Genomic DNA, 24,173 nt, shown 5'->3' with positions numbered 1-24,173 from the left:
CCTCCCCCTTAGACCAACTTTTGTGGCCATCTACACTACGTAATTATTCCTACATGTATCCATCATAGCTTTCAGTAATGAATTCAGCTGCGTTTATTGAATTCTGCCTACATCACATCTAATTTTTTTTAGTTTGCTTTTCCCTTAGCAAGTCACAAAATTTGTAATTTCATGGCCATCTTAGAGGCTCTTCAACCTTTTTGTCTTTGGGTCTTGCCATGGTCTAATCAATCTGGTGCATGGTTCCTGAATTTTGCTTTTCTGCATAGTTTGATGAAAAGATAAATTCATATTTCCAAGATGTGCTTCCCTGAGCAAATGATGTTAAGATGAATATGACCTTTTATTTATTTAAATATTTACTTATTATATTAATTGGTAGGTTTTTTAATTACCCTTTTTTCCTGTAGTGTGTTTCCTCCACTGGATGTGCCCGGGGCTGTTATTAGTTAGATGAACTTGAAGCTGCTCACTGAATTTCAGAATCTTTTCTAGTATAATTAGAGTATCTCAGAAGCTTTTGGTTAAAAGAAAATTAAAATGTAAAAGCTATTCTTTCCTCAGTCAAATCAAGGCTTCATTTTCAGATAAGCAAACAGTGAAGCTATAAGAATGCTAATCAATTTGGGATACAAAGAACAAAGACTTTCTCTCTCTCTCCTGAAATTCTACCCTCCAATTTAATTAAAAAATAGCATCCCATGCAATGAGGAAAACAAAGGGGAGTGGGAGCAGAAGTGGCAAGAATTGGAGAAGAAACCTGCACCAAAACAGAAGGTCTGATGTGAAATTTTGTTCTTCCTTCTGGAGAGCAATTGGATCTGTGGGTGGGCAGGTGGGTGCAAAGGGTTCTCAATCCCTGAGTGCTGGAGAAGGTGAGGCCACCCCTGCCAGAACCTTGGGGTGATGAGAGTGGGTGGGATTGGGACAAGGATTGGGACAGTATGGAGTGATGGGTAGGAAAGAGGTCCTTTCACCACAGAGCAGTGTCATGCTCCTGGTCAGAAATGAAAGGCGTAGGGAGAGTGCCAGGACCCTGATACTACTACCTTGGACCTTACTAGGAGGTGGAAAGAGAGAAATGCGCAAAAGAATCTGCTTTCTACAAGGCCCTTGAATTACAGCATTGAGGAAACTCTCAAGCTCTCTTAAAAATAAAGGAATGAAAGAAGACAAAATACAGAGGCTTGGCAGGTTGGAAAAAGATGGGGATGAACAGCAATTAATAGAGAGAGCTGTGGGAGCTGTTCGAGACAGGACAGCTTTAATAACCCTGAGAGCTATTAAACCTTGTGATTCACCTTGCCAACGAGGAGCTAAATCCAACCAACTGCAGTAAAAGGGAATGTTTTTCTCCTCCTTCTCCTTCTCCCACATGTCCAGCCTGATGGGGTGATGGCACTGAGAATGACTGTTTTGCTTACTAATGAATGCTCCTGGGGCTCCTGGAGCTGAGTTTCAGGCATCTCACAAGAAGAACCCTCTGTTTGAAATCAGCAGCAATGCAACTAAAAACTGAACAGCTGCTTAGGAAAAAAATCAGCAAGGGAAGCTGCTGGAGCACTTCTGATGATTATGAAGATGATGCTTTGTCACCTCACCTTGATTTTCCTTGGGGAGCTCTCTTCTCTACCTGTGTGGGTTTCTCTGTTCTTTAGAGAATGTAAATTTTAATCTAGCAAAAAGGGTCTCCTGCTCTCCAGGAAAAGTGAGAGAAAATGAAATTTGCACCCTCATCATTATGCCAAACCCCTCAGCAGAGTCTCAAAAAGAAAAAAAAAGAAAAAAGAAAAAAGAAAAAAGAAAAAAACAGGGAAAAAAAAAACAAACAAAAGCAAAAACACTATTCAACATCCCTGGAGCAAACAGACACATTAACACATTTTGTACACTCTGGGCTACTTCTCAGCTAGCATTCCACCCACGGTAGATACAAAACATTATATATTTCAAAGATGCTTCCCTGTGAAGTAAAGAAAATGCCTCGTAGAATTACCCAGGATTGAATCATGTCCAAAATACATGTGTTTAGATGAAAATAATAATTCCTTCTGAAATCTGCAACTTTACAAATTGTTCTCAATATGCAGAACAGCAGGAACTTTTCAACAGTAAATATGAAAATGGGAAATTTAGTTAAAACCAATAAGTTCCATGGCCAATTGTACTACTTACTATCAAAAAAGGTTTCCCTTACAAAAAAAACGTCAGGTTCACCCAATGCATATTTGTATAAAGGTCAATTTATACAACTGACCTCAAGTACCTAGGAGCAAAATTAGTTTACTACTGGCTACTGCATACCCTGAGAAACTCTTTACAATATTACTGTGCCCAACGATAAAAACTTTCACATAGTTTAAAGCGTATTTGAATGAAAGAGTTACGGATCTTCATAGTACATTTGAATTCCTGAATGAATATTCTTTTTATTAAGGGCATTTCTATTAAAAGGACAGAAAAGCCCACCCATATCTCATATTCAGACTTTTTATATTAGGTTAAGTATATATCCAGTTAGGTTAGGTATATATCCAACACATGACAAGTAGTTCAGCCAGAAATTATTTATCATTATCATTCTCTTTCTCAGTGCTATATTGCCTTTCATACTTTATTTCTTTTGTGGCAGTGAATCCTTTTCAGCTCAGCAACATTATAAGCAGAAAGCAATGAAGAATCTTTAGAAATTCTAGGTTGGTGCATTAGGTTTTTCAAATGTCTTCTCCTCTGGGAGATGAAATTTCTCAGCAGGGACTGCTAGGATGGGAACATACCAATACATTCCTCATCTTACTGAGGATGCTAGTATGATCCTTTGGTCTGTGCTGATGCAATAAGTTTTAAGACAAGGCATTTAATGAAGCTGTGAAATGATTAAATACCACAGTTTGTAAGGAGATTAGATATCTTCAGGATAGGTAATTTTGTAGTCACCCCCTACAGACTCTGCAGATGACAAAATAAGTAGCAGAAATAAAGAAGTAAAATCAGAAACAGTATTTTGCTTCAGGCTTTTTGTTTCACATCCATTACTGTTTCAGATTACCATTGATCTGGTAGTTTTCAAAAAAAAGGACTGCATTATCTTTCTTGCAATGAGGCAAGTCCAGAATGGCTTCACTGAGGCAAGTGAGCACAGGGCTGTGCTGGGAAAAGCCAGCAGCCCCCACTGCCACATGAAGTAACTTTATTGGCCAGAGGAGATCCAGTATTGCATTTTAGGGTTTGGCCAAGCACAAGGGTCCACAACTAGGAGGTATCTGTAAGAGCCATACTTTGGGTTGCAAGTCTTCAGTTGTCTCATGACATATTTAAGCAGGTGTTTTCTCTAGCCAAGAATTACCCTGCACACTCTTGTCCTCTGTTGGCATTTGAGAAGGAGAAAGCCTGGATATTCTGTTTTCCTTTCTTCTTTGAATTTTTTAAATAGTGGAAAGACTACCCCCAGAAGCCATGGAACAGAAGTCTTCAAAAAAAAAAAGTGTGCTGCAGGCAAAAAATCAGCTTCACTCTGTGGTCTCTGGTAGACACAGGCACCATGAGCCAGGATATCAGGATGTGGCTCAGTGGTATGTTTCTTTCTGATTGCACAGACCAAAGCATTTGTCAACTGTTATATTCCTGGCCCCAAGAGAGGGAAAAGGTGATGAATGGATAAAAAGAAGGGCATTTCTCAGTTGGAGTTTTATTCTGATATTCTTTCTTTCTTACATCTGCTGCAATAATGATTTTTGAGTTTCAGGTTTTCTTTCAAGTGAGCCTCTTCTGCTGAGAAAATGACTTAGTAGTGGGGAATGACTTAGTATGTGGGGAATTTCAGGCAGCTCTTATGTAGTAGACACTGGTCTAGTTTGTAGGGGTGTGATGCTGTTTTCTGTTCACACTCTGTGAACATCAAATAAAAGCATTTAACAAACTAATGGTCTCACAGCAGCACTCTGCATTACACCTCAGATTTGCACTACGTTTGGTGGTACCATTTTGACCATACCACACTTGATACTGATGTTCTCTGTGTAGAAATGATATACTACCAGGATTAAGAAGAAAATAGCTCATTAAATAAAACCAAACTTCACACCCCGAGGTGAGGCAGGCTTCCTACTATGAGACCCTGTTTAAATTCTAACCATTCAGAAAATTTATAACCACTTCCAGAGGTTGTTGTCTAGATCAAGCAGGGCACTATCTGACTTTTGATGCTATACCACCATGACCTTCCCTGATAGCCTCAATAGAAAAACAGGGTAATTTTTCTGTGACAAGTGGTACAGCTTCAGTATGATCGATGCTCTGTATTTTTTGTGCTGTACATAGCAAAGAGCAGAGAATTACATGGCCTTCTTGTCTGAAATTGCTTGCCTGAAACATGATACAAGAGAGCACTGACCATTGTTGCCTGCCTGCAACACTACCCACAGCCTTAAAACTGGCATTTCAGTGATGATCCACCTCACATAACAAGCTAAGTCTATCTTGGTGGGTACTCACTTCTGGAAGAAATGTAAAATATTTCCAGTAGTATGGCCCTGAGTGTGGGGTTAGAATCTTCCAACCCAAGACATTCTATGATTCTATGATTAAGTGAAAGTGTATTCATTGCACATGAAGAAAACGGAGCTCAGAATGACCATGTTCTTGGCATGGTGACACCTTGCAGCTATCTCATAGTACCCTACTTGTGGACACCACAGCTCTCTCCTCACAGTAACAATAGCATAAAGGCTCAAAGTCATGAGAGTTCCTGTTGCATGATTTGGGTCAAGAACACGGCATACGTGGAAAGGCTGGTCCACTGTTTTCACTTGCTATAACCTTTCCCAAAGTTATAATTCTATTTTGATGCTTTCTCCTCCTCTCTCTCTCCCCCCCCCCCTTCCTCTCCTTCTCCCCTTCCTTCTCCCTCTTACTCTCCTCTGCCCTTCCCCTCCCCTCCCCTCCCCTCCCCTCCCCTCCCCTCCCTTCCCTTCCCTTCCCTTCCCTCCCCTCCCCTCCCCTCCCTCCCCTCCCCTTCCCTTCCCTTCCCTTCCCTTCCCTTCCCTTCCCTTCCCTTCCCTTCCCTTCCCTTCCCTTCCCTTCCCTTCCCTTCCCTTCCCTTCCCTTCCCTTCCCTTCCTTCCCTTCCCTCCCTTCCCTTCCCTTCCCTCTCCTTTCATTTTTCTTCAGCTGAAAATCTTGTAGCAGCAAAGCTGAAATTCCAGTGTAACTATGCCACCTTCCCTAGGTCAGTAGTGGTATCTTGAAGTCCTGCATGTAACCTGTGAGCAAGGGTATTGATTGTTCTCAGAGGACCACGTTAGTGGCTGGTCCCATATAACCCATTTGGAATGGCATTTACAGGTGACCTAGGTCCTCCAGCTGGATGCTGCCAGCAAGTAGAGGCTTACAAGCCCAACTCTGCTGTGACACACTGCCACTCTGCAGCAGCTGCTGCCTAAAACACGTCTCTAAATCTAGGAGCCTTCTGCCTTACTGAGCCTGTTTCAGGTGTGCCAATTCACAAAGCTCAGAGATCATCAGACAAGTCAGAAAACCATTAGGATTTGCTTGTGATTTAGTAACATTTGGTATTTTTCCCCTAGATTCTTTTTGAACTATAAGGCTTTGCTTCAGTAGAAAATCTTAACCAGCCCATTCTGAGTTGTTGTCACAGTCCCTTTAATGATGGATCTAAAGGAAACCATCTCACTTTGGAAACCATCTCACACCAGTCTGCCAGTCCATTTTCTGAACACAATGTGTGTTCTTGTGAGGATGACTTCTATAAAACTGACTGTCCTAATTAGTAAGTACACATGAAACTGAGCAGGGTGAAAGAGGCTAAAATGTGAGTTTCCTTCACGCAAGGAAACTTATATGCATTTTTTTTTTAATTCATATAAAAATAATACACACAAAAATCAAACTGAATGTAAAGCTGCCATACGAGATTAAGGGCTTAAAAGTTTTTCTTTTCTCTTGTCATTTCTTTGATGAATGTGCTATATATTCTACACACATACACACTCAAATCTTTCCTGTCACCTGTAACCCAGGTTTAGTGGGAGTAGTTTTTTTTACTCATATTTTTACTCATTTTACTCACTAAGGAAGCCCCACATGGGCTTTCTGCAGAGAAAACACCTTTTAAATAACCCATCTGTAACTCCACCAGCATTTTCTGTGCTACCATCGAAGATGACAATCCACGCTAGTGTTGCTTTGCCTCTCTGTTATCTGTTCTCAGAGAACACACATTTTTTCCTGCAGTAGAGATCTATGCTAAGATTTGATTCCTCTGCTTTGTGACAGACCTGACTTCCTATGTGCAAGGTAGGAGCTTAGAAGACCTACACATTTGGTTCCCACTTTCTTTTTCTAGTGATGGCTTGCCTCACTGGTTTACATTACAATGTCTTTGCAGCAAAGAACAATTCCCACGGCACACAGTACCCAGTGGAGTAATGAACTCATCTATGCTGGGTCTGTTATTTCCACTGTGATATGGGATTCCTGGATCGCTGCATAAAGAAACTGAGAGCAGGAGCAAAGGAAGTCACAAAAATCAATGTTTCATTTGCTAACACAGAAAACCATGAAATGCCATTGCCATTTTCTGTGTTGCTATCCAGATGTACTGCAGGTTTAGCATGCTGCAGTTTTTTCTCCTTCACACAAATGACCAAAAGAAGCTCTTTCAGACATAAATAAAACAAGCCTAGTTAGTAATGGGCAAGGATAAGAAAAATGCCAGCACATTAAGGAGACGAACTAATCATTTGGGAACTGTTGACAGCTGAATTAAAAAATAAAACACCCCTAGGAATTGTCAGCAGAAACAACCCATTTGATTACGCAGCTGTGTCACTCTACAGGGCAAAGGCACCTCACTGATGATTTCAGCACCAGTAGCAGGATGATCTCAGCACAGATGGATGTGTTCCACTCACCTAAAACCCTGCATTGTTTGAGTCCTGATGAATGAGGCTGCAGCAACTAGATGGTTGTATATAGGATGACATATAATAGCTCAGACCATACTGTAGCTCGTGCCTGTTCCCCATCAGTTATGCAATAACTATTGGGACTGAAGCCTGTCCTCTGCTATTGATGCAATTGTGCTGAAGCATGAGGATCAGACTAGTTTCAGTACCACACAACATAGTGGTAAGACACCTGAACTAGCTTGGAGGCCAAGAGCAGCCACGAGAGGGCACATCCAACTACTCAAGTATTGAGAAAGCTGGCCCAGTCTGAGTTCAATCCTTCTTCAGCTGCTGCGCCACCAGCATGTAGGTTCAGAGCTAGCTGGAGGATATAGAACTTCATTGGCTCTAGAGCTTGCACTCAGTAGGTGTTGCTGAGTACTTCAACCACACAGGTCTGTGTCCTTTCTATATTAGAGAGTTAATGCAGGATTTTTATGTGTCAATTTCTACTCAACACCCAAATACTACATTGCTTTTTTTTTTCCCTTCAGATCATGCTTCTTTGATACTTAATAATAGAGTGACCAAAAAGAGCCAGATTTACAGTCTTAATTATGTGCACAGGTCCTGCCACAATATTAATCTTTGTTATTTTTTCAGCTAAAGGCTGTTCACTTGTGCTTTCTCCATCAGCACAGTCTGCTTGTATTAGTAAACACCTATTTCTTGTTTGTCACCATCAAACAAGGAAAACCTGAAGAATTCTGAGGAATGAAAATTCATTCATGATATCCAAGTGGCACTGGTGAGGTCCCCTGCATACAGTAAGGAGCAATTCCTGTATGAAAGAGTTCAGCTCAGACTTAGCTCATACTAAATGTGTGGGGAAGATAATTACACAAATGCAACACTGGAACAGGAGACATAGAAGGAGCATTGGTGCATCTTGCTCAAAGGTGTGCAAGAAATCAATGGCAGAGGGAAAAGTTAATCCAGGGATAATCCGTCATGGCTGATTTCTCCCCTCAAAGCCATTCCAAGTGACATTCAGCAACACTTACACTGATTTGAAGGAGCAGAGGATGCAGAGATCTCCATCTCTTTCCAGTTACTAACTTCAGATTATCCTGCTGATATTCTTTTGCTGCCTAAAGGGTAGATTATTTCAAAACTCTTTTTATTTCAGTACATTTTCCAGTACAGAGGTTGTTACATAGGGCTATGATAATCTCTCTCTGTAGAGCTCATCCTTTTTAACTGTCTGATAAAAATGCTGGTGAAAAATGAATCCACAAAGGGAAGCCTTGCTGATATTAGTAAAAATCTTTTAGAATAGACTAGGCATAACTTAATCTTTCATACAAAGGACTGGATGTATTTTCCTGTGCCTGGTACAAAAGGAGAATGGTATTATTCTAGATCAGTCACAATCTGCACTATAGTTTCACAGCCCTTTGAAATTTCTGCCTCACCACTGATCCACTTATTCAGACTTAGCTTTATGTTTTTTCAGTGTATTTTTTCTTCAGCAGGTTTTTGTGACTGTCCTCATCAGTATTTTTAGGACTCCTAAATCATAGAATCACAGAGTCATAGAATGGCTTGGGTTGGAAGGGACCTATAAGATCACCTAGTTCCAACAGATCTGTTATAGGCAGGGATGCCTATAACAACTTGACTAAGCTGATCAAAGCCCTATCCAGTCTGGCTGTGAACTCCTTATCCATATTGAGGTGAGTCTGTCAAGATGCAGACTGACAGCTGAACAGAAGGTAGAGCAGGTGGCTCTTCAGACCCTAGCAGCTTCATGTTAGTGCCACCTCAGATATGCAAAACCCTCATCCACAGATTCTTCTTAATCACAGGTAGCTAGACTTCTTACAGTGTACAGCTCTCTTCTACTGTCTCATAACTATGACTCCTTGCGTATCACCTGGTTTTCATCAGCTGAAGGACTTCTACAGAGAAGCATGGACATCATCCAAATCTAACTCCAGTGTTTTGTATGTTGGCCTTTACATCCTGATCCAAATTTTCTTTGTAGACATTAATGACATTTTGTGGTCATAAGCTACTCTAGTTTTTTGGCCCTGCTGACCAACCTTTTCAATGTGCTATTGTTCTAATGGCAAATCAAGGTACCAATCACATAGGGACTGGTCTTAAAGGTCTGCTTAGTCTGTCCTTGAACACATTTTTTATGTTTGTTTCCCCCCCAAATCTGTTTGATTTTTTTTTAGTTTTGCTACTGTTTGGCAGTACACCTGACATCCTTGTCAAATCCTCTCTCACCTATGACAACAATAACTGGTCACAGCAGATGTCATGAAAATCTGATTTTGAAATGGTTTATATCCATGTCTATTTGCTGTTTAATTCCTCCCACTTTCTCTACCCTCTCTATCTCAAACATTTTGTTTATTTCATTGCTCTTGTACACATTCGTTACGCCAAGTTAGTTGTCTCATTTGAGGTCCTACAGCAATGTGATGCAGGGACCTGAGTCCTCTGTGTCTCACGGTGTAGAGTCATGTATCACTTCATCCTACAAAGCCCATATTTGTACATGACTACGAACATGTTTTGCATTTGCATCGTGCTGATCTGAGTGCTATGAATGTCCTTCATTTTTGATCTAACTTGTTCGGCATACCCTGGGATGGCTACAAGGTTTTTTCCAGCATGCACTTTTTTCACTTTTTTGCAATGATACATATGTCAGCAGACCACTATGGGCTGCTGAATGTTGCTGGAAAATTCTCCTTGGGGCTTTTCCTTTTTCTTTATTTGCAACTTCTCAATAAAATAGGTAACAGCTTTCTTGCTTTCTTCTCAATCATTATTCCTGATAGCATATTCAATCATTCTTTTTCTTATGTGGACCACCAGTTTTGTATCTGCATTATTTTGTCCCTAGAATTCTCAGACTGCAGTGGTTTAAGAAATCCCACAGGGAGGTGACGTGCTTTCCAAACTGCGGATTTTAAAAACGAGTGGCGAAGACTTGCAATGCCCGCTGGGTGGCTCCAGACACTGAACCTTGCTCCTCCGACTGCCTACGCAGGGCCATACCAACTCCGCAGAATTGCGTGGTAAGTGCTCACAACGAGGAACAAGAACAGGGCAGGGCCTGGACTAAGCAAACTGGTGATGCTCCAGATATATAAATTATTAAGTAGTTATTAATGACTATTTGCATCACAGCAGCGCACAGTGGTTCTGTGGAGGATGCCTGTGCGGGAAGGATCATTAAGGCTTAAAATCCACCCATTGTACTTGAGATGCTTATCTGAGGCAGCTGTGCTCAGGGGAACAGATGGGCTTACACAGGCTGTGAGGTGAGGTTTTTTCCTCACTGAGTGAATAAGGAGGTGGTGACGTAAATGGAGATGTCTTATTTAAACTCCTGCAGTCACACAGATTAAGTGCAAGTCTTTGGAAAAGGGAGTTACTGAGGGCCAAAGCCACAGTGTGTCTTCCCTGGCCCTGTGAGCACATCAGTGTGAGTGCATGTGTATGTTGTACGTCCTGGCCTTGCCATACATAGCACAAAGAAAGATATTTGGCAGAGCAAAAGAAAACAAAAGAAAGTTCTCCAGTTTAAGGTGAACACAGACTAAATAGTCACTGTGAAGTACCAACACAAAATCAGCTGGGGGCTGCTGCCTAACTCTGTGCCTGCTCTTTGTAAAGAACACTGCAGCTTTCTCATCTTTTTCACAATTGTTCATGCATATGTAACCCTCATGCAAACACGTCTTTCCAATACAGAACTAACTTGATTTTGGTATTTTCCAGACTCTGATAGTGTTACAGACTTCCAGCTAACTGTTTGGAAGGAGGTCTTGATCTAAGTTCCAATACAAGAAAGCCAACCAGTTACCCAAATCCAGAAAAGATAAACCTAACCCTAACAAGGAAGGAAATGGAGGCTAGTCACTTCTGTTTTTTTTCAGGGAAACAAACCCACATGCCCTATGATAAAGATTTAATTCAGATATAATTAAGTCAACAATTTCTACATTTTATGCTATTGTAAGTTTACTACTTACAGAAGTCTGTTTACATACAGAACCTGTCAGTTCTACTAGACTTAAAAGAGGCATGAAAATCTTAGATGATTTTGCACATGGAACGAGTGTGGTGATGCAACACATACGGTAAATAAATTAAGAGACTTCTTAATCTATGACATACAGACATGGATGAAGTGTTAGAAACATATGAGGTGAAAATTCCTTGATATGCAGTGATGGATGTTTGGAATTTTTTTTTTCTTCTGCTATATTAGACACATGGGTGCCTTTACTGAGGCTCATATTTGAGGAAAGAAGCCATAGCTGGAGTGGCGGGAGTCTGTGTTCATATTGAACAGTCAGTCTTTCTGTCTGCTTGAAGAAAGGCATAGGCATCACTAAATAATTACAAATTATCTAGTAGTGTGATATTGTTACATTCACATTCAGGTAACCAGAACTTAAATAACTGTTACAGATTCAGCATGCCACTCTACTATTTGAAGTATGAGCTGAGTTTCAGATCCAAAACAATATGCTGTGTTACTATTTTGCATGTATGTGTGTGTGTGTGTTTTTGGTTGATTTTTTTTTTTTTTTAACTGTCACATCTCAATGTATTATACTACATGTAAAAACCTCAACCCGTTTGCCATTCAGCAACTCCTAATTAATTTCTTTTCTGAGATCATCCTGCAAATTCTAAGGAATTCTCTAATTCCACTGCAGAGTAGGTTTCTTTCAGAAATCTGAGACTTCCTGTTGTTGAAGTTTTTAGCCTGGCTTTGTTTTGTTCTCTATTTTCCTAAGAAATGTATCACATGTGAAAAACATCCCAGCAAAAGCTTTATGAGCAGTGAAGGATGTGCTGTTTTGGAAACCATAGTTCCTAGGAGTTGCTGAAATGGGAATCTGTGCATCTTCAGCATACAAACTCTGATATTGATCAGACTTGATGGAGAACCAGACATAAGGTGTGGGGACAAAAAGCTGCTCCTATGCAGAAAGCTTGATCTTCCCTCATAAGTACAACAGAATTTGAAGAAACTGCCTGGAGATGAGATGCTTTTGTTATTTCACTCCTGGGAGCTCAAGTGCGTACAGGCAGTACTCAGAGGCAGACCAAAGGCCAGTTAACAAACTGCATCTGGCATTTTAGTTAAACCCCAAAATGTTGAATAAACAATGTTCTCCCTACAACTGAACTTTTGCTACAGCTGCTATCAATGTGGAAGGTGCAAACATTCATTCTCATGTGGATCATGCACTGGGGGACAGACTGTTCTCTGTAGCAGCACACTATTCTGCAACTGTTCATATCCCTCTGGAATCTGACTGCAAGAAGATCAATTAGACCTTTCCAAGAAGACCATTATGTCCCCTCATGTTCTGGCTTGCACCTCCAGCTCTCAGGAAGGTCTGAGCAGCTGGTTCTGACATCAGATGATCCCTCTTTTGAAGGTCCCTCTTTTGAAGGTGTGCCCTCAGGTCTGTTTTACACATGCTGTCTTTCTCTCTGTCACAAAAAGACTATTAGTATCAATCTCAAGAGATACATAATTACAGCCGCAGTTCCCAGGCTGCAGCATGCTTCCCTTTTATCCTAGGAAAAAAGCAGGAGAGAAACCCTGCCCTCAGAAAGAAATTAAGGAATGGACACCAGGAGGAGATAAACTGGCAAAGCTGCAGCAGCGATTATAAGCTCACCTGAAGTCTATACCTGTATGTGCTGGAATCTGCAATAAGAAGGGATTTCAATGTAGATGTGAACTAAAGCCACGGTTCTGTGATATAGTCTGTTAGAAACAAAGAAAAACAGCCCATGGAGGCTGTGGATGCCTTCTCCCTTGAGGTGATCAAGCCCAGGCTGGATGGGGCTTTGAGTCGGTCTGGTCTAGTGATGGGCGTCCCTGCCTATAGTAAGGGTTGGAATTAGATGATCTTAAAGGACCCTTCAAACGCAGAGAATTCTGTGATTCTAATAAGTACATTAAGGAAAACAAAACAAAACAAAACAGAAACCCTGTCTTTCAAATAAAGATTTCTCTTCCCAGAGTCTAGCCCATCCTCTCAGCTAATACTCACATTTGAGCAACTACCAAGAAAGATTCCAGCATATTAAAGTAAGGAAAGAATAATTCTGCCAGTTTTGTTAAGATTTGCTCCCATTTGGATAGCATCTATCCTGATTTAGACTTACGTCTAGAAGCTGGTAAATCAGGCACAGCTTGAGTAACAGAACATCAGAGAGCCTTGCACTGTTACTCAAGAGAGATACTGTAATCACTCCAATCCCTGTGCCGCTCACCCTCCTGGTGTGAGCTTCTTGTCCCACAGTCTCTTCCACAGGCATTCTTCAGCTCACGAGAACTTTAAATACTTCCTAATCTTTTATAAGTATGGGAAAGTGCAGCACAGCAGCTCTCTGAGATGTAAGTTGCTGGGCAGGTGGCAGTTTCAGCTTGTATGTACCACTTGCCCACACCAGCAAGTCACCAGCAACCAGTAAGCAAGTGTCTGCCCCAAGAAAGAGTTTGTAACCAATGGACCAAAGCACAGACCTTCTTCTGCTACACTGGCATGCAGAAGACCTACAAAGGCTTTCTTCTTCACAAAGGATCACTGTATGGAACTCTTCTCCTGGAGCTGGCACAGCTATGGTTTACTATCAGCATGCATGTGGGTGAAGCACTCCACCAATCCATAGAATATTTTCAAACACTCTAGAGCTGCATGTGCAATACACTGCTTTACTGATAGTTTAGCTCTGTGAGTTTCTTTTCTCCAGGAGTGTGACAGGTCCATTCCTGGTGCCTCAAATTGATATCTACTCTTAAGGGAGGATATATGCTTTCACAGAGCATTTTATATTGGTGTGTTAGATGAAAGTTTTAGAGCAATGAAAACTCTACACCTTTTGTAGTAAACACAGGCCACCAGCACATACTATAATGTAATCTAGTAAAACAAAATAGTTTTGGGAGCCGTTCAAATGCTGTGAGGGAACAGCAGGCTGTGGGTGGGCTGCTCTGCTCTATGAATTCTGCCTGTTAATACCCAGATGTCGAATGCCAACTTTCCATTCACTGCTGCAAAATAACAGACTGTCATGCAGTAAAAATAGTCATGGGAGGCATGCAACACATTCCAGTGCCTGTTTCACCTATAACACACCACTGAGAATGTGTCTGTGTAAGTTCACTGGACATCTATGTTACTACTATCCCAAAAAACAAGTTTTATGTCCATGACTGAAAAAATCATTTGGATGTGGTTCTCAAGGATGTGATTTAGTGGAGGGTTGTTAGAGTTAGGGTAGTATGGTTAGGCTGCAGTTGGCTTGATGATCTTGAAGGTTTCTTCCAACCTGAGCAATGCTGTGATTCTATGATTCTATGTGGAAGAACTTAAAAACTGTGAGGGTACAGAGCACTGGAACAGACTGCTCAGAGAAGATATGGAGCCTCCTCCTTTGGAGTATTCAGGACGTGCCTGGGCATTTTCCTGCATGACATACTGTAGGGAACCTGCTGTAGCAGGAGGTTTGACTGGAGAATCTCCAGAGGTCCCTTCCAATCCCTATTTGTGTGATTTTGTGATTTTGTAATGAAAGAAAGGGAAAGTAGTTCTTGTTCATTTGTTGCTCCTTTGGTAGCATTAATTCAAAATCTAATGCAACTGCAGAAAGCAGAAGATAACTTTGTCACTGTGAAACAATGGGAAAGAAACACAGGACTATCTGCTTTCCTCTAATGCTGACCCAGGTTCTTTGTGAGAACAAGGAAAACTAGATTAGTTTCAAAACTTCTCTGTGACTCAGGACAGTATATGCCAATAGATATTTCAAGTATATCTCTGGCTCTGATCTACCATTTATATAACAGTACCATCTATCTTGCAGCCAGATTTCATGCACTTGATGGTGCAGTAATTCCTTTCCCCTTACCTTCCATTTAAGACTTAATCAATGTTAGGAATAGGAATCTAGTTTTCCTGTTAAGTCCACTAGCCTATACCAGTTGAAAAAAAAGAAAGCAAGCAAGAGAGAATATCAGCATTTTCTCATAAGACAGCACAAGACTTATTCTGATGACTCAAGTCGGACAAGCATGAATACCAGGAGTACAGAACAAAACTTGTTTCAATGCTGCTTATTCTTTATTCTCACTTTGAATTGCTGGATTCAAATACTGCTCCTAGTGTACATATGCTTCAAAATTCTAACGGTAAAGAGCTAATCATAACTATCAGTGGATCATTGTCTGTAATCCACTAATAGACTACTGTGACTACATCTTAATCTTTTACTTTTGAACTTGTACCTTCATCTTGCACTTCCGTATATACTTGCAGGTAATCAACAGCATAACTGCATGACATAATTTCATTATTTGTATCAAGTCTTTTACTGTGGCTATTCTGTTTTATTTCTGTTTTTATGGTGCTGGCATTTTTTTCTGTCACTTGTTATGAAGAAATGCTGAATAATGGAGACCTTCTTCTTCCAAACACTTTTACAGATGGGGAAGCTCATTAAATCATTATACTTACTTGTGCAAGTTTACTCATATGTGCATATGCTTGCAGGCTCCAAGCTGAAGTATGTGCTTTTTCATACCATGATAACAGGAAAGTCTAATAAACAAATAGCAGTCTGTACATTAATGCATTTTTGCTTCCCCAGTTAAAATAAAACAGATACCAAACAGAGGAGAACTGACTACATTAGCTTAAGACTAAACATTTAAAAGCATGTGTATATCCAACAGAAGATTTTTTTTTTAGTATGCAAGTCACATAAAATGAGCCAGAAAAAGCAAAACTGAACTGAATCATCCCTGCTGTGTTCAAGGCCCTGAAGTCCATATATAAATCCATAGCCAGTTCTACTGTTGCCCTAAGGTAGAGATATTTGATACTTCCAGATAACGCAGTCCTACATAGGTCCGTGTTCTCATTGCTGAACGTTACTCTGGCCTCAAACACATTCAGTTTTCTACTCTAAGTATTGCAGCTCACTCAGCTTGGCAGACCTAGTTTATGGTTTATCATATAAAGATTGATATTTCTCTTGTGCCATCGATGTTTGTCTAGCAAACTCAGAGATGTGAGAAAGGTAGCTTTCTAAGCATTTCAGCATAAGCAAGGGAAATTGTGCTCTCTGAGATCAGGATAGGTTGCACTTCTGGAAGAGGAAGGGAGTGGCTGCAAGTTCCCCCCTGTTAAAGCAGGGCATGGTTGCTGCTTACCAGAAGATGGACATTGACTTCAGTGAGAAAGTTTCACACTGCTCTTAGAGCAAGTGCAAAAACTTTGCATGTTTTCCAGAAGAGACAAACCCTAAATGTGTTGTGCAAGAAGCAAGCAAATGCTTTCAAGATGAGTTAGTTCTGCTTTAGCCCTCCAGATAACATACCTGACATATTACATCTCCTACTGGCCTTTTCTTTCTCAGCTTATCTTGATGGTGTGTGTTTCAAAGGGTCATGTTGTCACAGATGTAAACGGGAATTAAATTAATGACTTGAATTTATACGGTCTTGTCTCTAAAGCTCAGGTGTACTAATGCGTTATCAAAATCAAAATAGATTTTACTTTCTTTGGAGTTCCCTTGGAAAGATGCCAGGGAATTTTAGCTTGCTAGCAAGGCTGTCAAACAAATGTCCTTTCAAATTAATGGTAACATGCTGACCTGTCATTTGTGGCCATGGCTGAAGGAGCTCCATTACTTCCAAATACTTAATGATTTCATTTCATGGTTGCAGTTAAAGAATATAAAAACACAAACCACATGGACAAGGGTTTTGCTTGACTTACTTTCTATTCTTTCAATTAATGAAGTAAAGCTTATAAGCACACAAGTTTCATTGCCTTCAGTGGCGGTATTCATATAGGTGAAATTAAGTTCATGCTGAAGTGTTTTGTTGGATAGGGTCAGAATACTTAGCACTTTGAAGCATTCACCACTAGATGAAATAGGCATTATACTACTTACTTTTGAACTTCAGTCTATGTATTCTCTCCATCTACTTCATTAATTTATAGAGTAATAGATCAGGCAGTGTATGAAACTTAAAAAAAAACTCTCTTGCCTTATGTTACCACAGATATAAAAGAATGATGCAGATGCTCAGTTTAAATTAATATTAATAACAGGAGAGAGACTAGTAATATGAGTCAATTCTCAGTCGTGCTAATACATTACTTCCACAGTGTCTTACAAACTCAGCATGGATCTGCTTGTGTATATCGCTAGAGAACATCTGCAGGAATTTTTCCAAAAAATCTCACAAGAAACCTGGCATAAGCAAACAAAATTGATCAGATTCTAGTCTAATATTTCAACCCTTGGACTGCTGGTCTTATTTTCTTTCTTTTCTCACCTGCATATTTCAGCTGGTAGATTTGTAGAATCTGTGGCACCAAATCTGACCAACTTTCTACAAGTATTCTGCAAGCTGAAAGAAATTATAAATTCACACAGCCTAACTGGCAGAAGGAGCAGTCCTAGGATTAGTTTTGTGAGGGATAAGACCATTTTCCTTAAGAGCTTTACAATCTATTATTTGGAGTAAAACAGGGAAACACACACACATATTAAGAAAGAATGAACATTAATTTAGAGTGCAATGGTGAACTGATAAAAGGAAGAAATTCTAAAGCTCAGGCCTTGCTTAGGAAACTTGTAGATATTTGATCTGATGATAGCATCTGCTGTTGCATTTTGAAAAGTCATTTGCACAAAAGAAAAGTGAGTGCAAAAGAGTGCCACAACTCTTTGAAGTTCTTTTGGCTGTAGGAGGTGTAAAGCAATGGAGAATCTCACAAGTATTGACTGAGTCATACAACTGCATCTGAAGGGGGAACTCGGCCCCCTTTTTAGCTCTCTCATGAAAAAAATCCATCTGAGTCCATTCAACGCAAATACTGCTATAACTCTAGTTTGTCAACTGTGAAAGTCTGGGAGAATACATTTTGGACTGTCTGTCTGCCTGTCTCTTACAGCCTCCCTAGGCAGATATTGTTAACTACCACCAGAGATGGGGATGGAGGCATGAGTTAGGGATATTTCTAGCCTTAATGGAAAAGACTATTCTTATGCAAAACAAAGGGAAAGAGTCTCTACCTGTGTATATTTTCTTCCAGCTTTTTCACCTTCAGCTCATCCTCTTCTGACTGCTTCCTTCTGGCTTCTTCTTCTTCTGCAGAGCCAGCAGGAATTCCCTGCAGGAGCCATTTTTCCCGAAGAGCTTTTGACTGTGAGGAAGAAAAACAAAAACTTTAGCAACAGATAGGAAAAAAAGCTACCTTAAGACTGTGAAGGAGCTACATCTGCATCTGAATTTTAGATTACTTCCATTGAATTACAGACAACTGCTTTGAGCAGTTAATTCTGGGGAGTCTGTTAGATGCTTACACAAATTTAGCAGTATTGGTTTTGCAGTACACATTGTGTTTACCATCAATTCCTTAATTTGAAATTATTTTCTGTGCCTAATAGAAAGAAGAGTTTAGTCCACCCAAAAAAGTCTTTGAAAGAAAGCTTAGATCTCTCACAGGTGATAAAGCATGCACTGGAAAGACTGAACTCATAAACATCTTAGAGCCTAAAAAAAATAAAAAAAATAAAGAGTGGTACGTTCTAAGTGTAGTGCATTTCATGAAAGGTAAAATCACTCCACTACTAAATTAATCAAGCTCATTTTTTTCTATTTATATGACAGATCTCTTACATTTACTGACACATACAGACACACAACATGTAAATCTATATATTCAAGCAAGCACACACATTATCTTTCAGCCAAAAACTGATTAAAACAAACAAATACAAGTCTTTCAGAAACAGTAGGTATACAAGGATGCAGCACTGCTACAGAAAATAGCGACAACTTATACCCTGGAAAAGAATTCTGGAGAGTTTTGCTGTGGTTTTCTACATAAAAACATGGCAACAACCTCTCCTAGCCACTGTGTGGTCCAGCTGTGGCTCACCCCCAGGAAGATCTGCCATGGAGATGCACTGCTGCCAAGCAATCCTTTCAGCAGCTCATCAGCCTGTATGTCTTGGCCAAATCCATCCCAGGGGATGCTGACAGGACATGGCCTCATAGAGCTCACTTGGTGAAAGAAAAATCAACAGCTTGAAGCCATGCTGGGCTGTGGGACTTGGCAAGAGGGGAATGGAGAGGTGGAAACATTGGTCAGCCAGGGAACTGACAAACTAACCCTTTCCTTGGCCAGAGAGGGGAGCCTTGATTCTGAATTTCCAAAGTGGTTGGAAATGCTTGCTTAGGAGGCATGTGAAAGTGTGCATCCTCTCCAGAGAAGTCTAAAAAACAAATAAGCAGTTCAAAGAAATCAAATTTTAAAGGCTGCTTGAATGTGCACTGTCAGTCTTTTCAATGAGGTGTTTGTAGCTGGAAGAGAATCTGATTTTTGCAAACTACGTATAAAGAGAATACACTCACCACCAAAAGTAGGCTTCAAGCCCAGCCCAAAATAGAAAGCTTTTTGACATGAGAGACTGAGCTTAGTTAGCTTTTCAGTGTATATATAGACATAGCATCTATGCACAAGCTATTTTTGTCTCTGCATGGCCTATTTGACATCATTTTAATAAGGCAGCAGACACAGAGCAAAGCAAAAGACAAGTGGATAAGTCTGTTTTACTCATAGTTGCTGCAGCCTTTGAGGTGTTCATAAAACATTAAGGACATTTACTTTCAGCACAGCTTCTGCATTTCATTAGTCCTTTTGCTGTCACTATCACCTACTAGTGCTTCTGACTACTTCTTGTGAGATGGTAGTAAGATTTCCTGGTGGGTCCTTTGCTTGAAACCACAAGACTGCTGACCTGGAAGAGTTCATCATCTCCTCCAGCTCAATGGCACTACTGAATTGTCCTCTCTCTGGAGGACCCCCAGACAAACAGAGAATCAGAGTACAATAGTCAAAGAGGGATTTGCAGGTCATGACTTCACATCTTTTGTGTGCTACGCATTTAAAAACTTGTGCTTGTCTTTTGCATTTAAGAGGTCTTCACATCACAGCTCAGAGAGGTCCTTCTGCAGTACATCCAAGTCCAAGTATGAAAGCTGATCGCTCCTTAGAAATGGTGTGTCTTTTCTTTAAAATGGAATGCAGCATGCAGAAATTTGTTGCTGCGTGTATCTTTTGCATGCAGATGTAGAAACGTGTTTGCTGCATGTGTCGTATCCAGCTGTGGCCTCAAATCTGATACTTCGTGTGATGATCTGTTGGAGAAAAGCTCTATATTCTAATGATCAAACTCTGAAAATGAAGACAGCCTTCTCTGTTTCAAACCCCTTGTAGATATGGCTCCAGAAGTCCTAAAAAGGCCCTTGGTAAAGTGCTGTTTGGACAGATCAAGAGATATTTAGCTTCCACTCACTCCTCATTTACTAAAGGAGGATAGATAAAATTCAGGCTTTTTTCAGTGTACTTTCACAGAATTTGCATGATGACGTTCAGGCAGGAGAGGCCAGTCTCTTCAGTACAAACATTGTGTACCAAGAAAGATATTTTCTGCAGATTTCCTTTTGGCCTTTGTTTATGTGAAACATATGAGCTACAAACTCACATGATTTCTTTCTCCTAGAAGCCTCTTTTTTTGACCTATTAATAGCATGCGTTTGAAACTGGAAAGCATCAATGGGATTTTTGAAAGACATATTTAGAGACAAGAATCCTATGAAAATCCTCTTGGGTGAAATGTCAGCATATTTTATCTAAGTCAGAAAAACTGGTAGCTTTGATGTTTTTGGAACCCCTTTGTAAGGTGAAAATGAAGGCAATCATTAAATACTATGCCGAAGAATCCAGACAAGAAGACTATGAAATGGAAACATTTATGAGGACTACTTCATAAAATTTAGTGAATCTATTTGCCAATAAGTTGAGGTTACATGTATTTATACACCCACTGCAAGCACAGCAGGCAAATATGCAGGCACACATCGGGGCACTATGCACAACAGCTTTGCTGGCCATGGGGTCTATTCTTTTCTGCCAGATCCTTGGCATGACACTCAAGCAGTAGATTGAACTGGAAAAATCTCTCACCTCCTCCAAGCAAACATTTTCCAGGCCATTTTCATGAGAAACCTGGAAGGAAGGCTTTGACACGTCTGAAGTGACCAAGAGCAAACAGGGCAGAAGAGGGAGGTGGTGATACAGCTGTGACACAGCTCCTGTGTACCAGTCCTGTACAGGAAGGAAGTCAGCATCGAAGCTGACATGCCAGATGCAGGACAGAGCCAGATGTGTTTGGAAAGAAAAGATGCTTCACTGCCATCTGTCCTTCACAGTTATGAAATCTGGATTACATATCTTCTGAATTTCTTGCAAAACCTACCCCAGAAAAAAGAGGTGTTACCCAGTTCTGTTAAACAGAGAACACTAGTGTGAGAATAGAGCCTGAAGTCAGCTTGCCATCTGAGTTACCCCTAGTTAACAGTGTTGTGTTAACAATGTTATACTTCATTAACAGTCTTAATTAAAGCAGACACATGCTAGTATTTCGGCATTGCTCTTCCATCATTACCTGATACGTGCCTTAACTCTCCACTACATCTTGGAACTTCTCTATGCACCTGTGTTGTGTTGTACATTCAGACATTGCTGAAAGGGCAGAGCACTGCAAGAGCGGGCAGTTATACCACTGCAAATATACAGGCATTTCTACAGCTCATTCCAACAATGGAATGTGAGTATGCTCAACTATCAGAAAGCAACATTTCACTGGTACAGCAATCAGCTACGCTACGTACAGTTTGGTACAACTATTCCTTCGTTTACAATTTCGAGTACAATTTCTTCAGGGATAAATCCTTCGGCAGAAATTAAATCATGCCATTAAAAAGGCTCTCTGCTACTGAAGTGGAAAGGGCACTGGGATTGCACTGCACTAGGTCACCACAGCTCTCAGGTGATTTGGTTTTTCTGCACACAGGGAGATGGCAGAGATATCCAGCAGCTTTGTGTTTATTTTGAAAGCAGAGGAAAGCAGAGCAAATTTTTCTCATTGTGCTATAAGAAAAAAATATAAACAGGTCACGATTCCATGAACAAATTGTGGTGCGGACAGGATAAGTGAATAGATTTTGGAAGGAACAGAAAGAAGCTGTTGCCAGTGTTGGAATACAAGGGACACAATGACAGCCTGAGATGCAGTGCTCAGCTCCCTTATGTGCAATAAATTCCAGTTTCATACTTCAGGACAGTAAAACCCAAGGGCTTTAAGTTGTTTACATTTAGCACTGTCAAGGAAATAAAGCATAATGCCTTCAGTGAACACAGTAGAATTGCTGTACTGAAAAAAAAATTCTTTACTTTCAATGTTGCATTTTACTTTAATAGTGCATAAAACTATTGGGAGACAATTTAGTATAACAAGTAAATCCTTTTATCCCCTCTTCCATTCACTGATATGCCACCAAAGGACCTTAAGAGTCACATGTGGATTGCCCCAGCTGGTGATCAATTCAACCCATCAGTCTTGCTGATTTTGTATCTCCTTTGATAAACATTGTTCATAAAGAAAAACACACTTCCAGTCCCACACAATTGCAGTGTATTCACCTGATGCCCAGAGGCATTTGCCAGGTTTTCCATTTGAAATTCTATGATAACATAAAGATAGTTGATGCTGTGATGCTACATTTTGAGGTCTTTTTCTTCTCTCTCCTTTTCACTTTTCTTATTTACAAATGTCTATAGGAACAATCACTGCCTCTCTTTGAGGGAAGTGCTTGCTGAAGTGCTTCCTATTGCAGCTCAGTAGATTTTCAAGGAAGCTGATAATCTCAAAAAGAAGTAAATGCCAAAAGTCCGCTGACAATAGTCTCCTACAGTAAATATGCCTAATCTTGAGAAACACTGTAAGATTTGGACGATTCAGGACACCGATGTATTTTCTGTGCTGCAGAACAGGGGCAATAATGATCCCTGGTGTAATTGTATTGAAATCAGTACTGCTACACTAAAGACAATACTACTGAAATCTTTGCCAAATTGAAATGCTGACAAAAATGTTCGGATTTTGATGTTTGAAGATCACTAAGCATTAACAATACAGTGCTGGGAATTAAGTGATTTCTCCCCTGCATGGATTCAGTTTTCTTACTCTAACAAAATATGCATTCAGGGATCTGGTTCCTTGTATTTTCAAATCTCTGTGTATCTCATTGTCTAGTGAAAGACAATGCAACAAACCTTCCCCTCCATCTGGCAGCCTGACAGTGATAGCAAATATGTCCCAAATTTTAAAAAAGCATCTCAAACTGTGTTTCTGAGTGATGCTGTATTTTTTCACTTTCTGGTGGCTGAGCTGATGTCCAGACTGAGGAAGACTTTCTATACATTGTGTATCAGCAAAGGAGAATCTGTTTACAATATAAAGACGAGACACGTTCTTCAGCTTTGCTGTGAGATGGATGCATCCATATATGTTGTGACTTGATCAGAAGAGGAAGCAGATTCCAGCTCACTGGGGTGATCTCGGAAACAGCATTTTGCTTAGCTGCTAAAAATTCTGTTGCCTTTCCCATCATCTAAGATGCTTGTTATGACCCAAGGAACATGTCTGCACAATACAGTAGTATAATGGAAACACTGTCCAGGCTAGGGAATGAAGTCATGCTGAAAAACTTGTCAGCTTGATCATAGTCTTGACCTCAGCCAGAATATCACAGCTAGGATAGGTATAATTCAACAACAACAAAAAAGAGCTAGTTAGTGGAGCTTAACCAGCTCATTAAGAAATACTCTATCCATAAATAGATGGAATATTCTATTCCAGAGTAGAGTTTAAGATTTTACTAACCAAAAATTTCTTTGAAATATTTTGAGGAACTGATGTCTCAACAAATATTTTTGAGAAACACATATTCTGACCAAGAGTCACAGATGTTTTCCAACAGTCGTTCAATGTGCATTCAGAAGGTGTTGTGCCACTTTAGTGTCCACAGCTCATTCCCTGCTTCTGCTTTGAGAAGAGGCACAGCAATCTGCAGAAAAGTTGTGCCTGGAGCATGGTGCTGGATGAGTGAAAATGTGTGATTGCCACGACTATGATAAGTGCTACCTGGAATCACTGTAGCTGAAAGACACTGAGAAGATAATCTTCTGCCTTCAGTTGTTGGCCATTGCTAGTGCATCTGACAGCCCTTCAGATCCCCTGAGTCTTCATTTGTTTTCCTTTCTTGAAGCAGCACTGTGGGCAG

At 40.3% G+C, this 24,173-nt stretch overlaps 1 protein-coding gene across 8 annotated transcripts in view; it reads right to left on the bottom strand.

Moving 5' to 3' along the window:
* Nucleotides 1-24,173, bottom strand: part of PALM2AKAP2 (PALM2 and AKAP2 fusion) — a 246,313-nt gene that overhangs the window by 170,251 nt on the left and 51,889 nt on the right. For all 8 annotated transcript variants that reach the window (XM_085213912.1, XM_085213914.1, XM_085213913.1 and 5 more), the window contains exon 3: nucleotides 18,053-18,183. In XM_085213912.1, the coding sequence (XP_085070038.1) occupies nucleotides 18,053-18,183 (131 nt within the window). The remainder of the gene's footprint in view (nucleotides 1-18,052; nucleotides 18,184-24,173) is intronic.

This window comes from Meleagris gallopavo, chromosome Z (genome assembly GCF_905368555.1).
Source record: "Meleagris gallopavo chromosome Z, MGAL_WU_HG_1.1, whole genome shotgun sequence".
NCBI lineage: Eukaryota > Metazoa > Chordata > Aves > Galliformes > Phasianidae > Meleagris > Meleagris gallopavo.
This window is presented reverse-complemented; position numbering and strand designations above follow the sequence as displayed.